Source organism: Varroa destructor, unplaced genomic scaffold, assembly GCF_002443255.2.
Source record: "Varroa destructor unplaced genomic scaffold, Vdes_3.0 BEIS01000005.1, whole genome shotgun sequence".
Classification (NCBI taxonomy): Eukaryota; Metazoa; Arthropoda; class Arachnida; order Mesostigmata; family Varroidae; genus Varroa; species Varroa destructor.
In genome coordinates, this window is record NW_019211458.1 from 2,615,251 (window position 1) to 2,642,227 (window position 26,977).

General features: G+C 39.1%; 1 protein-coding gene across 1 annotated transcript; it reads left to right on the top strand.

The window, feature by feature from the left end:
• The first annotated feature begins 1,194 nt into the window (after positions 1-1,194).
• LOC147755175 (xibalbin-1-like) lies at positions 1,195-26,966 on the top strand. The gene is made up of 4 exons (XM_086991659.1): positions 1,195-1,391; positions 14,969-15,157; positions 19,348-19,459; positions 24,244-26,966. Exons 2-4 carry the CDS (start codon positions 15,019-15,021, stop codon positions 24,395-24,397), a joined length of 405 nt encoding a protein of 134 aa, XP_086847785.1. The 5' UTR covers positions 1,195-1,391; positions 14,969-15,018; the 3' UTR covers positions 24,398-26,966.
• Positions 26,967-26,977: the final 11 nt, after the last annotated feature.

The window sequence follows — 26,977 nt, forward strand, 5'->3', positions numbered from 1 at the left end:
CTATTTAAAAAATTTCAATTTTGATAAAAGCTTTTTGGTGACTTAACTTATCAAAGGCCTCTTATTGCTTATGGTACAGTCGTGGACCATATCGACGAACTACATTATGTTTCTTTGTAAAACGATGCTGTTATTTATGTTATGCTGTTATTTAAGTTCGGACAGGATCGAGAGAAAAAGGATATAATCAACGGTGATGCTTCGTCCAGAGTTTTACTAAACTTTATGGTAACGTCTACTTTTTTTTTATTAAAGGAGAGTAGAGATGTGTCTGGTAAAAACTAATAGAAACTAAAAGCAAACTATTCTGTTGTTGAATAAATACATTCGGGCTATGATTTTTAAAGCAGTAGTCTATTTCTACGGATCCATTACGACCTGTGATTTTTTCATCTTATTTTTTTTAATTCTTAATAATAATAATTAATGTTAATAATTTAACATTCGAAAGACGCACCTCAAGTCCTTAAAATTAGAACTTGGCTTCTCGAAAATCCCTAGTGCTTGATTTTTGCTGCTCTGGTCAGTTTTCAAGTCATTTTGCATATGTTCTAATAGTTTTATGCATATATTTTTTTTTTATTATCCACACAAACCATTATGCGAATCAAAGAAAATAGCCCGAGGAGTAGACGCCTTATTATTCCTAAAGTCACTACAAAAATTAGGTTATTTCAGAAACATTTATTAGTTATACATAACAGGTAGATCTATAAGCATGGTCGTTTTCGAATTTTTCACGTGATTTGTGAATATAGGTTTTTATGTAAATAAAAGTGCCTTTCTACTTCGAATAGTTATGTATTTATGCAAAAAAAAAACAATACTGACTTGGATATCCGTAAAATAACCTCTACACTGCATAGTTTACGCCATTTTCAATAACTCTGTAATTTATTTAAATAAAATTTTTGGAAAACGTTGAAAAATAATGCATTACGGCCTTAAGTGTAAGGATAATTCCCGCATCAAATATGCCGATTTCTACAAATATTGACTGCTTTTAGTATTTATGATGTTGATGCATCGCAGCAGAACGCAAATAAATGCTTGAATTAAGACAGGCCCCGCGTCAAAGGACTCCGTGGAATGCAATAGAATAAGTTACCATCTGTTGTCCTTTCCTCTACATGTTGTCAGCGCCCTCTGGTCAGGCCGCTCAGAACCTGTTGCACTGCGAAACCTCGCGGCTTGCTTTACTTATCTAGGTTGGCCTACATCAGACGGTGCAGAATTATCGGTAAGCTGGTCGCGTGACGTACGCTTATGGTCTTCTTTCGCTTAAACTAAGTTCATCAGGCACAATCCACTCTGTCGGCAGGCAGAGCCAACTGACAGCAAAAACGTGTCATCGAAGCATCTTCAGTGCGGGTCAACGTATATTTTCCCTGGTTAGTAACTATCAAATGTTTAAAAAAAAAAATCGAACTTAGGTAATTACAACGTATTCAACTCAGGATAAATGCGACGTCCTGTTACAGAGCAGGCATGCGTAACAGATGGTCGGCCTGCACGTCGCCGCCCAATTAGTCATCAGCTCCGCCCAGACCATTTAAAAAGACTAGTAGATATTACTTTAAAAAGCGGACTTTACGCTCGAAATCGAACTAGTCATTCCAACCAGTGAATTCTAACATAGCAATAATTGTCTTACGATTCTCTGCGAGTTTAGGAAGAATGTCCAACATTCAGTGATATAATGAATCGGCTTTAGGGCATACATGCACAGTTACGAATCGTATGGAATTTAATATAGCTGGCTGCACACATTAAATATATGCATGGGTGCACGTAGATAACGGCGATCCTGTTAGTATAATAGAAATGATGTTTCTAGAAAATTTCCCTTGGTAAACCTTTTTACCGCGCAATACCGCTAATAGTTTAAAGATGCAACAGTGTAACTGGAAGGATAAAAGAGCTTCCCTCCGTTACATAGAACTTTCAATATATGAAAGGAAGTTACATCCTCCAAGCTGGCACCCAGTGACATAAAAGAAAAAATTACTTTTACAGTTAATTAAATCCTTCGAGATACAATATGATCTATGTGAATCTATAGAAATTTGTTACGAGAAATTCTTTGAAGAAAATGAGTATGATTTTTAAAAATTCATTAACATAAAGAGCCCACAGGCGTTTATAATTCTGCAAATGCAGACATTGAAGGATATTAAGATAAGAGTGCCAACTCTGGCATGCAATAGACGACTGGAGGCCTGTGTCGTATTGTCAGAGCTAGATAATAAATTGAAGATTTTTAGTAACAAAACGGTAAAAATACTTAATATGAATATCCGAACGACGTTCCTGGTCGGCTAAAAACTCAGCATACGTTCCCGTCGTAACAGTTAACTCGTATTATGTGCCAGAAGAGAATAAAGCATTAAAATTCTGCTCACAGGCGGCCATATTTCTAAGTAACACAAATCAGGAGACCTTTAAGAGCGGAGAATTGTTATAAAAATTATTATTCAATAACTTTTGTTTAAAAGAAGGTATAAAAATAAGTGAGCTATGAGTTGTGAATGGGGTAAAAGTTTCAAAGCGAAACAGACAGCTTATTTCTTACCATGTTAAGAAAGTATTGCTAAGTGAATCCACAAAAATTACAACCGCTTTATATGAGATGTGGACGAACACGATCAATCAATAACTACTAAGCTTTAAGCACGTTCAAAAAAAAACTGTGATTATATTCATCGGTTGGTAAGTAATACTTTTGGATTGTGGGTGACAAACCAAAAACTAACCCTCGCAAGTTACTTTTAAGACTATCGATTTTGACCTAAAGCGTTATTTTTGCATAGCTTGAAAAGGTGTGGTATGTACAAGGTTTGACCCAAGCAAGAAAATTGCAAGGTCACAGTTACACAGCACAAAAAAACGGAACCCATCTGAATTATAAGAAGTTAGTGTGAAGAGCAGTTCTGTAACTATTAAGTCAAGTCGCGTTGGCGTAGTAGTAGTAAGATAGCTCTAATCGTTACTGACGTTAATTGCTGACCTAGTTCAAATCTGCATTTTCAACAACAGTCCTTTGCGCTCTGTAATTAAATTGCCTACAAGTAAACAGAGCGCGCACTAGGGAAAGCTTTGGATGGGTTGTATAAAAAAAACCTTAGCTAATATCAAATTGGCAAGATTTCAGAACGGATCAAACATTTTACTCGAAATAGGTCCGCCATTGTGCGGTTCTTTAAAGATGACTCCTAAGATTATTATCAAATAAGTGTTTTAATAATTGTTTTTGTTACTTTTCTCTTATCATATCTTTGGCACCGCTCTCCATTTGGTTATTTTCACGGACCTCTTATTAATTCTTTGTAAATCTCGTACGAAGACATTTCAGTAATTGAATTTTTCCGGTTACTTAGCTGCTGGAGATACAGAGCCTTCACGCCCGCATTTCCTGATATTATAATAAGCCTAAAATGTAGTACTTACTGTATTGGGGAACGAATGATTTTACATGTGGGAAAATCAGACTTCATAGCGGGACGCAGTAATTATTATATATATATATATATTATACTTCATATATTTTATTTCGTGCCAAGTTATGTTTTATATATAACTTGGAACAAAATGGTGAAATTTCAGGCGTTGCAGGAGAATGAGAAATAAGAGTCTAGTGCTAATAAGGCTAATAGCAGCGACGATTCCTCTCTGCGAGGCTTCATCACTATCAGGCTTTACTTATGTACTTCTAAAAATGTTTTCCGTTGGGAACGACATGGTAACGCATACCTATGGCTATTTCCCTTCAACCGAGTATGGAAGGAAATAAACAATTTAAAAACAAATGATTGCACTCATGAATTGTGGTTAGCTCTGTGAAATTTCACAGGCCTCTTTTTCGGCAAAGGGTTTTGCGCTTTCTTTCCTTAGCATGTATGAAGTGTGTGATAATCAACAATTAATATTAATTTCAATTTTCAGTAATTATCTTATTATGATAATAGTAATTAGTAAAAATCTACAACTGTAGTATGTTTATTTGCATGATTGTTATTATTTTAGGGTACTGTACAGTGTATTTAAGATTGCCATGTTAGTGTCTACAGATTTATCTTTAAAAAGACCAACTTAAGTTTGTCGTTGGCTGTGAGAAACAAGTGTCTCACGGCCGCTTATATAATTGTATACCTATATTTATTCATATATTTGATATTTCATGTCGTATACATAAAATCTATACTCAGCCACCCCAGCCCGAAAAGACGCGTTCATACCTCTTGCGCCCCAAAATTTACTGTATAGACCTTTCCGTTGTTATACCTACGGATAAGCGTCGGAAAAAATTCCGCTGCCAACTAGTAGATGGCATACCTACTGGCTTCTGACGTCGCCACGAGTGCCTAAGTACGGGGCAACAGACCCACATACTTTTTTCATCCTAAACACCGTTATTATGCTGATACACGACGTGTTCGCCTTTCGCGAGCCGGGACAGCTGCGCTCGTACACACGTTCTCTCGCATGGATTCCTCTGTCCTGAAAATGCAATCAGGCGCCAAATAGTTTTGTCTGCGCTCTAGTGATTATGATGACACCTAAATACGAAGATCTCAGCTGCCTGTGGAAGGACGGAACGTAATTTCTTCGCGCCGGAATAATAAAGCCTGCCTTACCTAAAACAGAAGTTGCCTGAATCAAGACGCTGTACGAAATCCGATCTGACGCTACAGTACAAAGGGAATAGATTCCGCTGTTTTCTTGATGTCACACAGAATTATAACGTAGTCGTAATCAGGCACCGATCCTTGAAGAATTTACGCTTTCGCTCGCTCACTTTTTGGTTTAACCCAGTTCGTACGATCCCAAGCCCAGTCACGTAACGACTGATGTCTCCGTAGTAGCCTGGTGTGAAATTTTTTTGTCTGCTGATCTTAGGGACATGCTGTAGGCTAGGTTCGAACCCGGTTGGTTTTGTGTTGGGAATCAGCCGTCGGAAAGAATGCCTACCGGGCGCAAAACTCGAAACGCGTCGATGCCCAGACACGACCTTACAATCTGGCCCTAATATTTGCGAGCAAATGCGTTACTTACTAAGCTATCACGGTGACTTTTCTCGACTCTGTCGAGCTGCCAGTAAATTTTAAGCGGATTGGCTTATTTTGTCAGTGGTTGGAAGAAGCGAGCCCGTCATAGTTACTCGCTCTGCGCTTATATAGTTGTGGACGTGTACTTACGCTACAATATTTGATCTGTTATTTGATATTATATATATAGAACTCGCTCTCCGGAGACTGACAGTACAAAGCCCATTAGCAAAAAGGGTGCTCAGTCAGCTGAAGCTGAACAAAAAGGATATGTTGCATAGAAAATATACATTTATAGAATCTGTACTTCAATTTCACTACATAGGTCATTCTCACGTTGCCTGTTTCCATGATGGCATGAAGACCAAGTCCTGTTGTGACTACAGTTAAATTTGCGAACTCACGCCTGAAGGTCAAAAGATGCGGAAATCGCAACCGCTAATTAAAACATCTAACAGCATATCGCATACATGTTTTATTCTGTGAAAAACCTCTGCTATACACTGAGGAGCAATAAGCGACAAATATTGCGCGTATTGTTTTGCCTCCATGTAGAAAGGAAGATTCAGACAAAAAGTTGTTTATTAGTAATGTTGGATGAGGGAGAGGCTGACCGCTTCAGTCCAAGGTCCTATACTGCTCATTCATATACGAGGTATCAATTTAGGTTAGCTTCCGTATGTTTTGTTTTTACTTGAGTCTACTTCAGTGCTAAGCTGCCATTGCTCTTCTATTGTTTCTGCGCGGACTTGCTGAAGGTGGCAACAAAGTCTTGACCAAAAAAAAAAAAAAAAAAAAAAACGCTGTTCGTACAGTCAAAGGATACTAAGCTCAAATTAAACTATACACATTCGAATTGTGGCATTAAAATTAAGAAGTGGGTGAACGAATTAGGATTATAGGTAAATATTTTTGAATTAGTAGAAGAACGACAACTAATGTTGAAATGCAAGAAGCCTCAAGGCCGTCGATCCAGAGGAGTACTCTGCTTGGCTCTATAGGTAAGCTCCGCAGCAAAAGTAAGCTCCATTTTTTTCAGAGGGGGCGCTTTCAATATGAAACAATGACAGCAGTCAGTTGCAGGTGTTGACTGTTGCAGTTTAAGTGGGGTCAGCCAGGGTGATTAAAATCAGACACCAGAGTGCCGATCTGACCAGGATTAACGTCGACTCCATACGCCTAGAAGCAGTCCAAGCCAAATAGGATTTCGTATGATGGCTTCGATCGAAGCCTGTTGCAAGGAGGGATTTGTCTTTTGGCAAGTCAAGTTCGTAATTAGATCTGGGCAAAGACCATGCCCACAGCCGATTGAGGAGGGCGACTAATAGTAGGATCTAGTATGCGAGACATGTATTGCACGGGACGTATACTTGTTACATACCCTAATGAGTTACGATGTTTATGTTGGGGGCGAGCAAAAGGGGTCAACTAGGCTCATTAGGGAAGTTGTAAATTCAGGCTGGACCAAGTTCGGCGTTACTCATGTGAAACATATCAGTTTTTTGAGATGCACATAGGGCACGACGCTTGTGTGCTATTCATAACATTCACCGACCCTATTAACACATATTATATACTATAATATTAAGTACCCAATGCTACACTTTATGTATGCTGACGCCGAATATTTTGTTGTCTAGTAAGGTTTTCTCTAAAAGATAACAACTGTATTTTACAATTTACTTTTTTCGACGATCTTTTTTTGTCAGAATAAGTTGTCGGAATCTCTTTGGTGTAGCATCAAGGACTTGCCGTCTAGAGGGGGCTTGGGATGAGCTTTAGGTAAAACAATCTGGGTTTTCTTGACCCAACCAGCTATAGGCCCAATTTTTATTGATAATTCCCGGTAAGCATTTTTTACCAATGCCGGTTTTGGAACCAGCCTGGCTGGATACATTTTGTCCCCTTCAGGACTATTATGCTAACACGCAAGTGATGAGCATCAGCCACATAGACCAGGCCATTCCTAGTAACTTCCTTTTCTGGTCAGTAGAAATATTGGCTCAGAGCATAGGTCAACCTCAGTAGAACCTGACTATTCAGTTTTCAGCAACACTGTTGGATGGTTAACATTGTTACGTAGACATTTTTCCTGTATGCTGGTCCATTCGAAAAGACAATTTACATAGATAATCGGCGTAAATTGATTTTGATTATGACGTTAAGTGTCAATTGATTGTATACCCATAATTTCATCCTATTTTCATGTATGTTTTTCTTATGTGAAAATTTAACGCTCATAGGCGCTTTAGAATCTATACGACAGCTCCACCTTTGGTACGTTTCGTTCGATTCCCAATGAGCAACACTCGTACTGTTGTTTAATTAGATGATTAAGCGAGATTCGTGTATGGTTTTCGTTTGGGCATCTCTTTTCCGAACAATTTTTGCCTGTGCAATCATCACTATTCGTCGCGGGTACTGTAGTTCTAATTGCAAGTAAGTTACGGTTCACAAAAGCTGAGTAGCTAGCCACCGTTATAAATATCCTCCAGTCTCAGAATTCCACTGTTAGGTACCTGGGTGTGCATGGCATATTTATTTATTAATGTTATTATTTTATGGCTTTCATTTGTTGTTCGACGGTTCAGCCCTTTGCATACTCTTATCCACAGGCGTAATGTTGGCAGAAAATATTCTACTAAACTCAAGTGCTATTTTTTTCAATATGTATTTTTCAATAGCACTATTTTCTTCTCGAAAAAAAAAAAAGTCATTCCTTTTTAAATATCATTCTCGCTACTATCTTTAGAGGAAGACTCTAGATCAGTTTTTGAGGAAGTAATGGAGCTTCTTGGTGGTACCATGGCTGGCTACCGTTAACTTCACCGGTAATAGTTGATTCTTGACATTTCCGTTTATAAGACTATTTTAGAAAATTATAGCATGGAGTGTCTGTTTAGAGCTAAGCCTCTGCTACCCTAACGCCAATGAAGCGTGACGTCATATTGATTTAATATAATGGTGTGTCTTGACAAAGCAACTAACGTTTTAGCCTACTAATACTGCAACAGATATTTGAATTAGGGGGCCGTCAGTAACAACGCATGTGATACCGACGCAGAAGAGGTAATATCTATTTAAAAATATAGGGTACTCTCGATTAGTGGCGCTTTCAAGCCTGCCAAATAGGGGAAGGAAAGCCGTCCAATTTCGGTTCTGTGCGTGCCTATTAGGATATGAAGGGCTGGGGATTTTTCTATAAGCCCATGAAGCCTGATAACCTTACCACTGCTATGGCCTGACCTAGTAAGCTAGTTTTTTCAGGTCTCTTTTATCTAACTCCTTTTTTTTTCACCACATTTCTAGTAGTGAGAATTTTTTCGCAGATTGTTTGATAATTGGTGATATGTGATCGAAGAATATGTGCCGTATGAAAGCTGTGTTTCAGAGACGACCACCCGATTGGGGTCAACTTAAAAATGGAAACAACTAAATATGAATACGACTCGAATACGTTAACTTTCTTCGTGGTAGTTATTGGCTGTATCCAATGTTTTGCTACCTTTTTTTTTTTTTTGTATTTATTTAGGTCTGTCTATAATATCGTAAGGCGTGTGTTTTCGTTAACTTGGTCCATCACTCATAGATTGTCGAAGTACTGCTTGCTCTCCAGGAAATCCCTAAAGGTATAGCCTAAATAAGACAAAAAAAGTCGAGCCAAGCCACATGATTTTATTCAACTTCAGCCGCTCACCAAAAAGCTTCTTTAGTCATGCAGTTATATTAAAGGGTCGAGAGGTGAGCTATCCTGCTAACACCACATGCCTTCTAATCTTCGTTAAACGATTTAGGGTAAAAGAGAAGCTGAGACTGGCCCCTGGTAGGGAACCGAGTTGACAATCATATGTCACTCCTGAATAGCTTGGGGACTCTCAACTCTTCGAAGGCAATAATTTTGTTTGGTCACACACCCCAAACGCTAATTTCGATGAACACCACTAATTTTGCTGGGTGGCAACGTGCCGAAGCGCTAAAAAGTAGCCACAAATTAGGTGAAGTAAATAACTGCTACGAAGAAAGTCAACAAGGCCCATCTTATCGATGTTATTATTAGCATAAACCTTGAATATATAATGTCTGTAACAAAATGTATTCTTCCTTCGGCTAGCTGGATGTCCCTGTATATTTAACGATCGGTATTAGAGGTACTTGGTGCGATACCTTGTGTTACGGAATAGTACAAAATACAGTACCCGTTACAAAAATTGCATGTCTGCTGCTCCGCTATATACAGTAAATAACCTATTTAAATCTGTATTTATTTATGAACATATGTTTTAAATAGTGGTTACGTCTTTTAACTGTAGTCACAAAATGCTTGGTGTTCATGCTGTCATAGAAACAGGCAACACGAAAATGACCCACATAGTGAAATTGATTTTTTCTGTCTTGTCTATTTTCTATGTAAGACACCAATTTTAGTCCAGTTTACGATTCAGCGTTTCAAACTTGTTTCAGCGCTCTTTAGATAGATAGATAGATACAAGCTAGGAAAAACTCAGAGGAAAATTTTACCAGTATCTAGACACCCGATTCTATATATGCATATGTATGTTATTTTTAATTTACGACAGATGGGCTCTGAATTAGCACCAACAGCGCAAGTCGATCGTCTAAACACTGACAATTTAGGGCCATTTTATAGCAAAATAAAAAGATTCACTTGGTGTTTTCATCCTCCCGCTAAACTGCACAAACTGCAAGTATCAGAAACAAAACGATTGACTAAGCACATCGCCGCATATTTAAAACGAAAGATATTGTCCAAGACAGAGCTAAATATGAGATTAAGCCGAAGCATGATCGGCTGTGAATCCAGATTTTATAAATAATCTATGAAAACCGAGATAAAATGTTGTGCTGATGATCGGAGATCTGTCAGATTGTCGCAGAGATGAAATGATTTACAAAAATGAGAGATCAAAATTGTAACAGAACGTGATGTTCCGCACCGGCCAAAGGGGGACTTGAACTATCATGACTAAAGGACAAGTATGAGACGGATGAAAATAAAAGAAATTGACTGAGGAAATGACTTAGAAATTAGTAGATTGGGATAGGAAGAAAGAAGTCTTGACTGATTTGACAGTAGACAAATAGACCGAAAACATTTGACGACAAAAGCTAAGACAAAGAAAATGTCTGTAAACGTAACTATGCCCTCACACATGATCACAACTACTAGGAGTATATGAACGTAAGTGAATCGATGCTTCCCATGCTTTCTCTTTACTCGTCAAAGGAAAAACGACTAGCTAAGCAGAAGCAAGCTGAAATTCTCGTGCTTTGAGTGTCACATATCGTTAATTAAATGATTTTCTCGTCTGTTAAATTTAGAAAGGAGATGACACCATGCACGAATGTAACAAAAACACAAAAACAAAGGAAGTTCTGCTTTATAAACAGTTTCAAAGAAATACTGCTTAACGATCTTTCTCCTATTGCCACCCATATGACCCATGTAGCCAGAGGTCGGCCAATGGGGTTTATTAATGATCCTATGTGGAGAACGACCCTATCATTCAGATATCGTTATTATAATTGGGTGGCGTGTTTGGTTCCTCTGGCCGCGATCACTTCCCAGACGTCCATTGCCGTAATACTGAGCGTATCACCAGACTGTTTCTAAATTTCCTTATTAGCTTACATATGCGAAGGTTATGACATTGCCGCCAAATGTCGGACATTAAAAGGATGCCTCGGCTTATAAAAAGAATAGAAATCAGTCATTTTGACCGGGCGTGATAGAAACAGATATACAAGAAAGATCAGCGAATTTAGTGTTAAAAAGGAGGGTTTTACCTAAATTATTTTTCAGGGAACAAATTATACAACTTCATCCCAGTTAATCTATCGAATAAAACTCAGACGATTTGTCATTAGAGCTCGGTGCATGCGCAAATGTGATATTTTCGGGTTACTGTAAAAAAAGTTGAGCGTACTACGGTAAAAAAGAAGGCCATTATCCTGTTCATTTCATGTCGTAGGTGACGTGGTCTTGAACATAACATAGGCCTGCATGATTCTTGCACGCTGCTAATAAAGCTGCTTGAAGCACGTTAACTGTATGGCGCAAAACGTGGCGAGCAGGTTTACAGTACACCGGTGGCGGGCGGCAAAGGTCATGGCCTATTTCAAACTCACTAACATCCTTTCTAGTAGAAAAATCCTTATCTGCAAAGGCACTAGCTGCTTATTATTACTTAATCTTGGACAACTGCATCTATATATATATATATGTAGTTACAATGGCAAGCCTACTGCGGATAATCATTATATCAGTCTGTACAAAATAGGACAGGAAATATTTCGTTTTCGTTTCCATGAGGTATGACGATAATGGGTACCGAAGCGCTTTGTTTTAAATCATGATCTGTTGTATAGAATCCAAAGCTGATCGACAGGAGGCAGGGTTTAAACCGTTCAGCAATGTGATGAATTTAGGAATATAGTAGATCAATTAAACTGGCCCGATTTGTTGACGTTTCTATCCTATTCTAAGCCTGCGCCACCCAGCTGGCTACCTCTTTTGTGTTATACGTCAGCTCATTCTAATATAGGTGAATGTGATCCGCGTTATGTTTCGGGATTTACGTCCCACGCTGCCGTTAAGCATTCCATGAAACGGCTGGCTCCCAGCACGAAACGAACGCTACCCAATAAGTTCGATTGTGACTTTTACATTTCGAATTAGCAATAACAACAAATACTTTTTTTTTTTTTTTTTTCTATATATAAAAAATCGTAAAGTTTCATGGTAGATTTCTACCCTGTCAGTTACCTGTTTCTATCAAATTTCACGTCGTTTACTCGTTGACTGTTATTTTACTCGTGTCGTACCCAACCTATTAGTTTTATTATTTCGCTGCAATTATCCCGTCACAGTGATATTTTATTGATCATGCATTTATGTTACGTATATCCAGCTTATCCTGCGGGAACCAACGTGTTAATAACAATCTATTATTCAAAAGACAGCTGAAATTGATGTCGAAACTGCCAATATATATCCGAATAGATTTTACTCTGCTTACGTATATAAATCTATGCTCCGGCCACGAACGCAGCGCTACCCTAGGACTTTCCCATGAAAAGGTGCTCTAATCTCGATACCCCATTGAATGTATATCGTGGTTCTTGTTATTCATCTGTTCTCCAAGCTTGTGCTTTCCAATACTCTGTAGATCTTGGACAGCCTTCCAACATAAACCTCACAGAAATTGCCAACCATTACTCTCGATGTAAGGAAGAAGCTACCCCCAGAAAGCATTTGAAGAATGTAAACTATATGCTAAAATAGTTCATATTTCATTAACTGGTTTGCCCCCTTGTGAGAGAAAGGAATTATTCTTGAAAAAATTTCAAATAAAAAAAATATGATTTACATGTTGAGCGTACGGCTCGTATCTTACCATCATGAATCATGTCGGGAAACATGATTATTATATCTTAAAAGTCAAAGTGAAAAAAAAAACAACATTCAATAGTTACCAGAACAGCATAATTTTTTGTATAAACATATTACATGTTTTCAACATTTGTAGAGCAAATCGCTAATAATAAAAATGCAATAAATTAGCCCTATAGTAAGAGCATTTTTGAGGGAAAAAAACCTCATAGAAGCAAAGAATATAAGACGTATGTTAGCACATTAACTAAATTATGCCCTCTTCCAGAGAGGGGAGAACCGCTCCCGAGAATAGCATTTAAAAACTTAAATCATAAAAACCGTATGGCCCAATTTCATGAACTCCCAATTTCGACAAATATCATCATTTGATAGTAAATATGTAAAATGATATAAAATTTGCCCCTAGATATAGCAACGCGCCTATTAGTAGAGTAAACATTTTCAAAGAACACTCGAACGCAAGCGTTTCATTAATAGCTATAAAAATCGAACCGCAAAAAATAGTCAAGATCTCTATATTAACATGACGCCGCACTGAGTTGCGATAAAAGAAAAGCACCATCGGCTCGATATCGCCCGCGACTCACTCCACCGCAAGACGGAACTCGATTGCCTCTGAAAAATCAGCTCAATGCGACTTCTCCACAAGGCCGATTTGGGCCAGACCGACATACATATAAACGGCCGACCCAGTTTTAATATTATCGTAGAAAAATAACATCTTTGCCGATGGCATTGTGTGGTTCGCACGATGACGGGTTACGATGATTTCTTCCTCTGTGCTGTCAGATTCATTTATTGAGTGATTGAAACACGTGGAAATCCATAGGAACTTCACAAAAATCCTGTAGGGAGTTGAGATCCCTACAACATAGCTGCTGCGGATGCTTTTAAAAACAAACATAGCTATACCTTGCATGATATGAATAGAATAAGTCAAAAGTTAACAGACACTTTGAAAAATATTTCTAATAGCCGGAGCCCTCATTTTACCTTTATTCGGATACCGTAAGGTATGCAAATTATTTGAATAGGAACGGATAACGTGTGTAGAACTATATTATTGGTAGACTACATCGAAAAAAAGAAACATTTGGATGACCACAACAGTCATTGTTCTTGTTGTATACTCACTGTATGGCATTATTATGCTAGTATAAAAATAATATTAGGATACTCTTATTATAATATTATATCATTATATATATGAAATATTATAATAAGTTACACAGTTGAAACTGTTATTTGTTACTTCAACAAAAGTAAAATGAAGTCTGATTTTCTGTGATATTTTTAAACTGCCAATAAACTGAAAAGGTCCATCCGTCCCGACGATGATTCTCAACATCCTCCGTGTATATACAGATACGCCCATTAGACTGGCCAGCAACTTAACCATTCTAAATTTTCGATAGCATTCTATTTGACATATGCCCAAAATAGCTCTAACCCGTATTGCCCCCGTTTGCTTATATAATATGTAGTGATTTTGCTGATATAGCTTGCTTTCGCGCTGACTTCGAAAACGTAGCTTTAGGACAGGGGAACTATAGAGCGCTGCTTCTCCAGCGCTCGATAACATGCAAAAAAGAACACTTCTTGAAATTTGCTTGAAAAGAAGTTAGTAACCTAAGTTCTGAAGTCCCGCCACTCCCAATTTATTTGCTAAATGCAACGCTGATGAACCATATTTAACGAGTTGGAATGGAAGTAATGCTGTTAGGTACTATGATAACTGAGTAGTCTTGAATATCAGGACATTATATCATCATATAACGGAAAATCATCAAATCCCACATGTCGACGAAGCAAACGATCGTGAAGAGAGCGCTTACAGCCAGGATCTACAAACTGCCACCGCTAGTGAACATTTGCTACACAAATTGTTGGTTCTTTTGTTAGTAGAAACATCGCTATGATTGATGCAAGAATAAACATTACTCGCGAATTAGCCAAAAATACGGATCTTCGATTTCTTCTGTTGGCATTTCATAGAAACAGCGTGCGCGGTTCTGTCGTCGAGTTTCTCTTTTCAAGTAACCAAACCATGATATGCAGCAGTCGACCATGCGCGTACCATGAGCATTCTACGAAACTGTGACCACAAATGTTCGAACCAAGCAAACGCTACGCCTTCTTACTAACTGTCCGTCTGCACTTTTTTTTTTTTAATCAATTCGTATAATAGAAAATAAAACGCTGAAATAATTATCCAAATTAATTTTGGTGATCTGCTTCAACCTAGTAAAATCGTGGAATGTTCATCAGCCGGTTTCTAGAAAAACGCATTCTGCCGTTGTTGTTATGATCTCGTTGACATTTTATTCTAATAAGAGACGATGCATTAATTTTGTTTTAAAATATCATTGTTACATGCATATTTGCTTTCCAGAGTCCCTCAGTCATTATACGTTGCCCCGGTGGATCTCTTTATTTTAGAATTGCACGTTAAAACAATTTACTTTCGTAGAACTCTCGAAACATAACGGCGTCTACTTTGTAATTTCAGCCTACATCGGGAAGTCCAAACAACTTACCATCAGTCAACAAAGCCGGTCAATGGCGTTTACGTTAAGCTCATCTGCTCTCCTTGTGGGCCTCGCTTGCTTTGCTTTAGCCCAACGTGAGCCAACAGTTATTATGAAAGACGATAAAAACCTACGTAGACTCGAGCCACAAAATTCAGCCGTCTCGACGGGTAAGCAACGTACGGATCAGGGGCCAGAAAGACCAGAAATCTATGACTTCTTCCAGGTTCTATCAGTTTCATTCTATGTAAGACTTAGCATATCACACAGTAATAATACAGTTTCCCACGTAGCGAACATCAAGAAAAAGCTTTTGAGTGTTGTTGTTTTTTTTTTTCTTAATTAACACACGTTGCTCATTCCGTTCCAGTTTGCTTATATTAAATTAGATATTTGCAGCTTAGGGTTGAAATGTGGGACGGAAATTGACTAGTTCTGTCATCTGTATCCAGTGGTAACAAAAGTTGAAAAAATAATTATATAGTGTAGAGCAAAGTTATTCCTTGTTCTACTGACGAGTCCGTCACTATCTATAGAAGCTGATCGCTACTAAAGAGGAAACTTTTAATATGGACAGTTGGCATAAATTGTAATAGCAGGCATATTAATATCAATATTGAAAATAATGGGATTTATGGCTTTAGGTTTCAGACCGGTTATACGGCACTACTTTACGATACTTATATCAAAGTCAAGGTTTCGATGCTGACTCGTTTTCTAGCAGGTATTTTCCGGTGAACTGGACTTCTTTAACTTACTAAGTCGACTTCCCAAAATAACCTACTTCGCCTTTGCAAAAAAAACAACGTAACTTTAAAAAATCTATTGGTGCCTCTTGTAGCACTATATTTGACACCATTCTTATAACTAACTAACCACACTCGGTCCTTATCGCCGCAAACTTACGAACTTTTCCCAACAATAAGTTTCACACTCGAATTATTTTTCAAATCCCACCAAATAAGCTATAAGTAATCATAAAGAAAAATGACTGAGTAAACATTGTCTCCACGCGGTCAGAATTTCGTCGTTTTTTCTTGACTACTGATGGTTTTTGTCAACCCTTTTGGCTTTGACATTTTACTAGTAATTTCTGTATTGAAAATGGACTGTTCAAGTAGAGCCAGGATATGATAAACCATTGAAAGATTTTTTTTTACGCCGGACACTTAATACAAAGACGATGAAGCCTTTGGTTAGCTTCGCTGACGAAGCAATGAGCAAAAGACTCCTTATGACTTAGCCCATTGCCATGTACATATGAGCATATCGACTATTACTCTGGCAATCATCACTTTTTTTTTGGCAGTAAATTGGCATCAATCCTTTGCTGAAAGCTTTTTAGGTGATAAGAAGGTTGATAGGTGCTAAGAGGAATCCTTCACCGTCAACACGCCACCGGTGTTGAATAGATGCTTCGCTTGAAAGTATTAACGCACCAACCAAGATCACCTCTTGAGGTGTTGTTTGAAGCAATCTTCAGCCTCTCGGTTATCGTGCAGCAACTGCCTAAATTTCTGGCACTCTGTTGAATTACGCTTAAAGTACAACTAACGATGAACAAATTTAGTAACCGAGGTTAAATTGTACAGATCTAGAACGACAAACGGCTTACAATAAATCGAGGATCAGAAAATGGCTATCGATATTTTTCTTGTTTATTTTAAATTGAATACATTATTATATTAGTTTCCTCAGACTATGTAAATTGCACATTATCATTATTCAATGGAACGTGATGATACCCTAAAGAAATTTTCCAATGAAAACAATATTTCTTTAGCATGGTATCTTTCAAGCTAGATATTTTCATTGTCCACATGTTATACTAAACATACTGCATTTGCGTACGAGAACAAAAGAGATATATCTTTCGTTGTCCTCGTCAGAAACATTTTCACAGTCTCGTTCATGTTGCCCCTTAACCACTGTCGCATACCTACGAATCCCAGTAGCTATAATTGAACTATATGCTGAAAAACGAGTATTCTTCTGGGAACACACATCGCTACTACATTTACATCGTCTTTTGGTGCCTATACAAACGTTTATAGCGTAACCTTTAACACTGCCCCTGGCCGTAGTTTTCACCGTGTAGACAACAAGCAACGATTTGACGAAACGGAAATCTATGCGAAACGAAGAAGCTGCAAGTGGAAGAAACAATCAAAAGTAGATGTCTCTCTTGAGAGAGACAATGGAAAGCAAAATCGTTGAAAGCGCCATAATGCAAACCCCGCTAATCCTTCACTCATCCTCAACCGTTACCTGAACTCTGACAGGGATCACTGAAAGATACGATAAGATTTTTTGGTTTAGTGATTTAACCCGAAGCATTCACTTCGTCTTCTGCTAATTACTGTGGTAGAACGAAGAAGCGGCGCTGCCTTGACTTTCATTGAACTGATGTCTGTATATCTATCCTTCACATACACTAAACTTCAAAACTCCAATTCCCAAATAAGATATACTAATTCACATTACTTGGCTGCGATATTAGCAGCAGTTGCAGATGGCAGTCATAACGGTATTAACATATATGCGTCACCCGCGCGCGGCCCTAAGCCAGACGTAGTTGTAGGCCGGCCCACTGTTTAGATTAGGCTGGAGACAACGCAAGCACAGCCTCCAACGGGCATCGATAACAGTTCGCACGACCTGAAATGTCTGGGATGAGATTCGGGATTTTTTTCACGAAACGCACCGTCTGTAAGCCGCTTTTCTTAGTGGCCATCCTGCATACTTTCTGACGAGCACAGGATACAACGCTCTTATGAGGACGATCGTGAACATGGTGGTCCATCATAAACTGTTACACATGGCGGTTACAATCAATGAAGAAAATGGCGCGCCCCAGATAAATCGCCTAGTTCTGTAGCACTCCGGAGCGTCAACAGAAAGACCTTCTTTGAAGCGGCTATCAAAAAGCTACAACGTGACGTTAACCGAACTCGGCGCATTCGGATCAGCGTGGAAGAATCTTGCGCTTTTGTACAAACTCCCACAGTACAGGGCGATGTGATCATTTCGGTCAATTATAGTTAACCACAAGCGGCTGCTGATTAGAAATCCGGCGGGAAGCACTTTTACAGAGACTCTTTCCACGGCTACTGTTGAGACTGGGAATTTCCAGAGACGGCTGCTAATGAGCACGAAAGGGCATCTTGTCTGCGCTGGTGCAGTTTACTAACCACACGATTGTCAACAAAACGCTCTCGGCGGAAAAAGCTGTGTACAGAATAAACTACCCACTTGGCAGCAATGTTGGCTTCTGTCCCGTAATGCCTGCGACGCTCACAGGTCGTCTGAATGCACGATAAGGAGCTGTCAGCTCTGCGACCTTTCATGGAATGTTAGGAGGAGCGGCCATCCTGCCGTAACTATGGCGGGCCGAACCATTCTGCAAACGACACGTGCTGCCCAAAGCACAGAAATAAGATGTCAGAGGAAGCCAGCAAATGGCTACAGATACCTACTTCTGCCTGACCGTTAACGCTAGGTACGAACTGGCCGTCACAGTCAATGCCGAACAGGCAATGGACTTCGTTGAGAGGAGACAGCGAAAATGGAACCACAGCTCCTCCACTGACAAAGCAAAGCGGAGTTCAAAGGGCTAAATTTAGACAATGATTAACGTCCTTCACTTCAACAGTACCCGTAGCATGTTAGATTTTCTAACATCACAGGCAGCGCTGCATCGAAGTCGACTCACTGGGTTCGTTCTAGGCACGGCCTTTGATGAAGGGCTCAAGCCTCTGTTGGCTGATCAGTTAATTCGGGGACGACTTAACCAATATTCTAATGGTAAGTTAGCCAAACACCGGCTTGCGGTACAACAGCTAGTTAGCATGGAGTCTAACGGCGGTATCTATGGCCGATGTGGAGATGCTCTAGTGGTCATCTTTAAAGACCTCAGGTAGCAGCAGTAGCAGTAGCAGTAGCTGTAGCAGTAGCTTCCTATAGCAGTGTTGTATGACCAGGAACGACAAGCGAATGGGAATTGTAACAACGAATCAAAGAAAAACTATGTACAACAAAAACCGTACCACGCGAACAACTAGTGACTTTATATTATCCCAGCCTTATCTACTGTGTTCCTTGCTTAGCAATTAATTCCATTAAAAATAGTAAAAATTTAAAATATACTCTATGTATACATGATTATAAATATTAATATAAAAAAAAAAAACAATGTACAAAGCATAATAGTACTCGAATGCCCCTCACAACGGTGTGCTGTTCAGTTAAGGCATTAATGTTTCGAGTCGGATGGGCAACGCTGTACAATAGCGAATAATCAACGAGGCTGTAATGATCATCGGCTCACCAATGTCTGACGCTCTATTTCTTCCACTTTTAGACACAGACGAAGCAGCGGTCAACACCTTACGGAACCTTCTTGTCGAGGAGGATCGTCTCCTAAGGTATCTTGATCCACCTGAGGGTGGTGACTACACACCATTTATACAAAAGTAAGTTTGTGAAACTCTCAGGTATGTATGTATATATAGTATCGTACTGATATTTTATTAATACGAGAGTATCTGATAAGGTGGATTAAGAGAAATGGCAACAGAGAACAAAGTGGAGAGTGTAAGAATCTGAGATTGTGGGGCTTTATAAATAAATTAAGCGATAACATGAAATAAAATGCTATCACGCGAACTGTTGCTATGGAAAACCAGGAACATAACCAAAATGAAGCTCCAAAATAGTACTTCAGAAAAGGGACGTCAAGTTACAGTAACGCATTTTATATATAGAAATCACTGAGTCACCCTTTGAGGCGCAGCTTTTCAAAATTCAGTCTAAATAGATAATGATAGCAATGGATAATGATTAGATCGCCAGATAACAACTACTCAAAGTGATATTAGTGAAAAACGATAATTAAATAAATAAAGTAAGTTAACTAGTAAAGGATACTAAATTCAGGTAGCAAATGCTATTGAACTGAGTAGACTTGCAACAAGAAGAGGCCTAGTCCTCAGGCCCCAGGCTACTGGCACCGAGCACTACTGATGACTACCCTTGTTTGTTTTGAGAACATTGAGATGTCGGGTTCGATCGACAGTAAGTACAATTGAGAAACGGTTAACTATATATGAAGTTATCTAACGCTGAACATCGATTGTCTACGACAGCGATATCCTGCATCCGAACATGCGGGAATTGAAGTGAGTTTTTCTTATCCGAGAAACTTAATAAGGTAGCATCATAGCACCGATTAATGTGCTGTGAGCATATTTTATTCAGAAAGAACGTGCAATGATATGTGTCCTGATCGGTTCGATAGTATGCGCATGTGCGTGCACACTGAGGATAAAAGGAGGTGAGAGACAGGTACCGTAACGCTACAAAGACACACAGAGAGCCGAGCAACTGAGCAGAAGCTGGGATAGACAACCAGGATATACAGTACAAAAAGTACGCTATTAAGTAGTACTTTTTAAGGGTAAAGAGCAGCGAATAAAGCAGTTGAATAGTGCAGCCCTTAATGAATAAATGACTGAAATACTTTCCGCCCACTCTGTGTATATACTTTTGAGACTGCTTCTACTAAATAATGACAATAAGCAATGGTAAGTACAAGGTTATAGTCCTTTTAGAAATGCAGACTTACAGGTTCAACTCTGAAAATGGATAGGATTATCGACCGTGTCTCTCTAAATTTTACCAAATCAGTATTAGCTCTCTCATGGCAAGATAGTGCTCTTCGAATCGCTGGTTCTCTGTGTTTTTCCTGCTGAGTATAGTTAGTACCCAGATAGCAAGGGTTTTACACTCGATTACAATGTCGATAGGGTACTGCATTTGTTTTCGTTTTTTTTGTGCCAGTCATCAACAATTAAATTTATTACTTGTCGTGTTGTGAAAACCAAGAGAGCAAACAGCGTTCTGACAGTGAGCAAGAAGTGGACCAATCAATAGCGTAAGTACGATTTCAACAAAACCCCTACGTTCCGACATTGAGAACAGTACATTCAAAAATTTTCACTAAAAATTTTATATGCTAAGTTTCATGAAAAAGCATTCGAGAATAACGCATTAAACGTATCGGCTACTCTGCGACGACCTAAAGCTGTTGCTTACGTTCAGTACAAACAGCTGTGTTAATTTTTAGAACATATAGCAAATGATACCTTTCAAGAAATGATAAATAACTGCCCAAATGAACGGATTTGATGAAATTTAGGCGGTTACCTGAAATTGCAAACGTAATCTCCCCCACCGACAGGCGACAGGAACGTCTATGGGATGGGGGGATGGGGGGGGGGGTCAACGTCTCGTAAAACTCAGAGCTCCCGTCGTTGCGTCGAACCAAATCGAAATAGGACATTCGAATTTGTGAGTCAAGCACCGCCGCAAAGGGCTAACTTGCGTTTGGACATTACTGCCTGTCTGTCTTAGATTATAGGTTGATAACCTGAAAAAGAGTGAAGATTTAAAGAGCACTAACCAGCAACTTTTAAAATTATTCTCATATTTGAAACGTGGATTTCTCCATAATTTGAGTGGATTGAGTTTTCTGTTCTTCCTAGAAATCGTAGTTTTTGGTTATAAACTCTTATCAACAATAGTTAAAAAAAGACTCGTGTTATTTAAGAGTGTTAGAGAAATACACAAAAATAACGCAATCCAACTAAACATTAGGTTCAAGTATTATTTTCAGCTTGCATATACATATATATATATATGAAATATATCGTTGCAGAACGACACTGACATCGGGTATCCGTTTGAAGTCCAGCTGGCCTAAGGAACGAAGTGTGTGTATCGATAGTGTGCCAATGAAGACCTAAGTGTGCTTATGGCTTAAGGTTTCACAGCGGACTTTTATTGTGACGCATTACGGCCCCTCCATATTCTAAATGTTGGATTAAAATGCGACGATAGTAAAAATCTACGACAGCGTAATATTATATCGGCCTTTAATGTTTAGATCAGGTTTTTCGTCGAATCTCATCGTTAGGCCAACCAGATTAAAACCCTAGACAAATTCTCTCGACACGCCATTACCCATCTACGCAGATTCAGGCAATATTAGTGCAAGGGCTTGTTTGAAGTCGTCTAATACAGTGGGTACTGTAGCAGTATTTCATGTAAAATGCGTTGCGTCCTGCCATATTGGGTCGGCCTTGTGAAATAGATGTCGTATAACTAATCGTCTGAAACCCATCCGAAGTCTTAGCAATAGATGCAATAGAAATGCATTGAAAGTCGAATTTCCCCTTTCAGGTCAGATCAAACATGTCGAGTAGGTCGGACATTTTTAGTTCAAGCTTGATTCTTTACATATGAGCACGGCTTAGTAGATTATCAACATTGTATGTGTATTCCATTAATGCTCATAGTCTTACTACCACAAAAAAAATAGTAAATCTGGTCTGTTAATTTCAAAGCTATTAGACTTAATAGAAAAAAAAACAAAAAAAAAATGCGTCGATTCAAAATTAAAGTTAATTTATCGTGTAGTGACAAAAACTAACTGTCCTACACATTCTATTACGTAGTCGATAATACCGGAGTTTACAAGATCAAGCTGTAATTAACGTTCAGACGATTTGTCTAATTCGGAGATGTGGGAAATGGCTATTTCTCTCACTGCCATATGAACTTAACTGACCCACTGGCAGAATGCCATAGGATAAAATACACTACACCTGCGAAGAAACATGTATTATTATTTTTATTATTACTATCCATATGGTGCAACTCGCATGGGCACGCGCGGCACGTCATGCGCCCCATATATTATTTCGATATGTGGCTATATGGCACACTCGTATGTAAGCACATTTGAATTAAGGTGTGCTATAGATGTGACGATAAGCCATTGATGGATACTTTCGATCAAGTCTTTCATATTATTACAGCAACGACGCCAATGAACAATACCAGTGAGAACTTAATAAGATGACACAAAGCTGCAGACCAGTCAGAATAGGCGATTAGCCGTCAGCAAACAGCTTATGAGCAAAAAATAACGAATAGCAAATAGGGGCAGAATATAAATTGTATTGCCTCTCGTATCAGTAACGTATTTGGAAACTACAATACTTTACAGATACGAGTAAAAATGGATCTTTTGATAAATGGGCGATTACGTTCCGCGTATATAATCCACACCACTCGTACGTTGGAGGCCCAGTGAAGCATCCTATACTATGTACATCCTTCGATCCATCCAGACTTATCATAACCTTACGAAAATAACTGAAAATGTGCACATATTAGATACCTCCCAAATGTAAAATGTACATTTGAATCTTCTGTTGAAACGCGATGGTAGCAGGAAGCGTTCGGGCACGGGTTTTCAAATATCTGGTTGTGCTATAGGTGGGAATCCTCGTAGGTAGACTAAGAGATGGTAGAGATGGTCGATAACCATTAAAATAGCAAATATGCGTTAGCGACTTATTTTCTGCAACGTTTAATGGTGGGTTGAGGCAAGCAGCACTCATCGTGCCTACAACCTGTTTATCGCTAATGCTGTAATATCATGGACCGTTCCCCATTTAGCCAAAAAATACTGCTCCGAGTTAGAATAACTGGCTTAACGTACCTATTCGAAAATCCGGCTTGTTCGAATTTGGATGGTTTATAAGCCCCAACAGGTCAACGATAAATGGATCACAAGTGGTTCACACAGTAGGAAAAGAATACTTCGACACCTTAATTTTCAGTGCAATTCGCATAAAAGCTTCTATTAACTCGTACCTCGTGATACAGTTATTATCGAGTGTCTATTTTCTGAAAAATGCTATAATCTACTATACAATACAATGATAACTAAGCGTTACGCCAATGAAGGCAGCATATCGCATGAGCAGAAAAAATTTTTGCTCTCATCTTTCTTTTACAACACTATCGTCACCACGCTTCTGATTTTCAGCCATAGTCAACGTGTTAGGCTAGCACTCATGCAAGTCTTAGGGCAACATTTCGTTTTTGTATTAGAACCTAAGCTTCCTCCGAAAAATGCGATCTCCTATAGCGAAATTTACCTTAATAAAAGTACGATGAGTGAAATACAATACCTATAAATATTCTATAGTCTCGGGTGATAACGTATGTACGTGTAGAATCCCAGAATGAAAACTTTCCAGACCTGTACCTTATGTGGCGGCAACGAATCGTCAACTTGGCGATTCGAAATAGGCCAGATAGAGAAGGGTATAACAATAGGTTGCAGTTAGTCAACTAGCTAGTCAAGGGGTAGTTTAACACGGTCTCTAATCGATGTTGATTTCAGACGTCGATCTGTCTTTAGGCGAAGCTGTTTGAATCAAGGTGTCAGCTGTGATGCCCGTCCAAACCACTGCTGCAAGGCGCTGACATGCCGCTGTAACCCATGGGGCACCAACTGTCGTTGTCAACATGTTGGCTTTCTACAACGACTTGGCTAAATGGTGGTGCCACTGCATTATTCCGAAGGGACGGGCGGATCTGTTGCCGCGAGGCGGATATTACGAATTTCTGCTACTGCTGCTTCCAAAAAAACCCCGAAAATCCACTGACGCCCAATAATGGCGCGTTTAAGTGAAATCGTTAATGGTCTGTCAATACACGACCCGCAAAAACGCTTCATAATGCTAACCGCACGCAGCACCTGGACATCGCAGCTATAGAAAGTCTTACCGCCGAAAGAAGATCAAAGATATCATCAAGTATAAAGGCAGTTGAGAATCGACTGCAACGGGACGGACCTGCAAGCCAGCGTAGTCGGTGCACGGAGTGATTTTTTTAGCGATGTGTGGTTCGGAACAGGTAAATTAGAAGCTAAAAAGAAATCACCGTCAAAAATGTTACCAACAAATGCAAGTTGTATCAAGAAGTGTATCCATACCAATAATAACTATTGCCACACAACCATTACTACAGTTGTAAGTAGTATTCTTGGAGCTCCTACAGCAGAGGATCAATATATAATACTACTAGCTATGTCGACAGATCATAGCTAACCTTAACAAGTTACATTGGCCCATTGTGTAGCTCTATATCAGCCCCCTACCAATCTACATATATAATTAATTTGCATGATGTACTACAGCAGCCATAGAACGAGGTAGGTCTGTCGCCTGCAATTATAGCGCCAGCCTGCTGCACCGTTGCTACTGAAATGACGACGAAGGTTTTTTCTAGTTCACTTGGAGAAGAAATAGAAGCCATACACAAAATCACTCCATTTAAGGCTGAAACTTAAATTGGCTAATGAATTGGGGAGGCTAGGCAATCAAGTCATACATTATAAACGAAAACATTAAAAACGTATTGTCTAAACGCGTTCCGCTTCACTAATCACGATGCACTGTCGCCCACCCCTCTCCTGAAGGTATGAATCTTTGTATACCTGAATCTACTTTACCAAGGTATACATAGGTATTTATTTCAAGTATATACTTTACGCTTAAAGGTATGTGCCCGACTCTACTTTCTCTATCCAATATAACATGTTTTTAGATCCGTTCCACGCATGTGCTACACGCTATGGATGTGCGTGAACAAGATTTATAATATAACTAAAGGAGTCATAACAAAGGCAGAGCTCCACATGACGGAGTTGTAGAAGAGTCATAACCAATCAAGGAGGAACCACCCTTTCCAAAACTTTTGTCCCCGACCGTTCCCCAAATAAAGGAAACGAAACGTCAGCAGCAACAGCAGTGGCAATTAAAGGACCACCAAACTAGGACAGCGAAAAACAACAAATGCCCGAAGGATCTGAACAATCGCGTAGGGCTGCCGGGGGCCGCCCTCGACGGTATCAACGTCGGCGAATAACAAATGGAGCAGCATCAATTATAGCGGGAACAACCGTTTGAATACTAACCAAAGCCAGAGGTAAACACTGCCATTTAAAACAGTGGGCAATATGAACCGATGTTGAGTGCTAGGTGATGCAGTTAAGGGTTACCGCAGCGGTAAAATCCATGTTGCACTTCACAGTTTTATTCCGTGCTGCGAGGTGCAGCATCACTAATATCTTGACCCGTGTTCAGGTAATAACTTCCGATACGATCGTAGTGTTCAGCCTAAGCATATGACATCCAGATGCCACCATTGTTCTAGCGGCAACGGACAACTGTTAGTGATCATGAGCCGGAACGAAGTACCGCTACGACAACGATGACAGCTTATTGAGAATCATAGTTGATGACATGTCGCAGACATCGTGTACTACAAAAGATTACGTTAGGTAAGCAGTTTGACGTTTCACCGTAACTGCCGATGGAGAAATACAGAAAGAAAATATACCAACAGATGGCTAATGGCGATAGAGGCGAAGAAGACGAACGACTCAGAAGAACTAACCAAACGCAGGAACATGGCTTCCTGTTGACCAATATATATTAATGCATACATGCTATGATGAAATACTCCTAATTGTAATACTACAGCGAAAAAAAAGGTCATCGTGAAGGTCCGTCCGAATCGAAGGCACTTCGTTGCAAAGGAATTTATTATTATTATTATATGACGACGTTCGGCATCGTTATAATTACCTCTATTTAATACAATTAATTGCTAACTTACTATTGGGTGTATTAAAAACAATTGAAAATTGACTTTCCATAGTAGTTTGTCAGCGTCCGCCGTTTATTAGCATTATCGTGATCATAACTTGTATTGCTATTATAAAAAACGGGACAAGGAGCAAAGAAAGAAGCTTTGAGATCCACCCATTTTGAGGTATTATTGCCATTATTGCCGGTGGTCACACGCACGAAGGAGGAGGAAGAGTCTCCTATCCGTCAAGTATTACGTTTTCTTTTCCAACGGAATAAATGACCATATTTAAGAGATAACATATGAAAATTATTCGAGTCGCTATGTGGGCGAAATATAAAAGGCTGCAAGCGACAGTAATAGTGAGTACTACTAGAGCAAACACTTCATTGTTTTAATACAAGTTAGTTATAATATACGAATATGTAAATAAAGACTCATATGCTTCAGTTAATTTCGCTGCCTAAACCGTGTTGTTT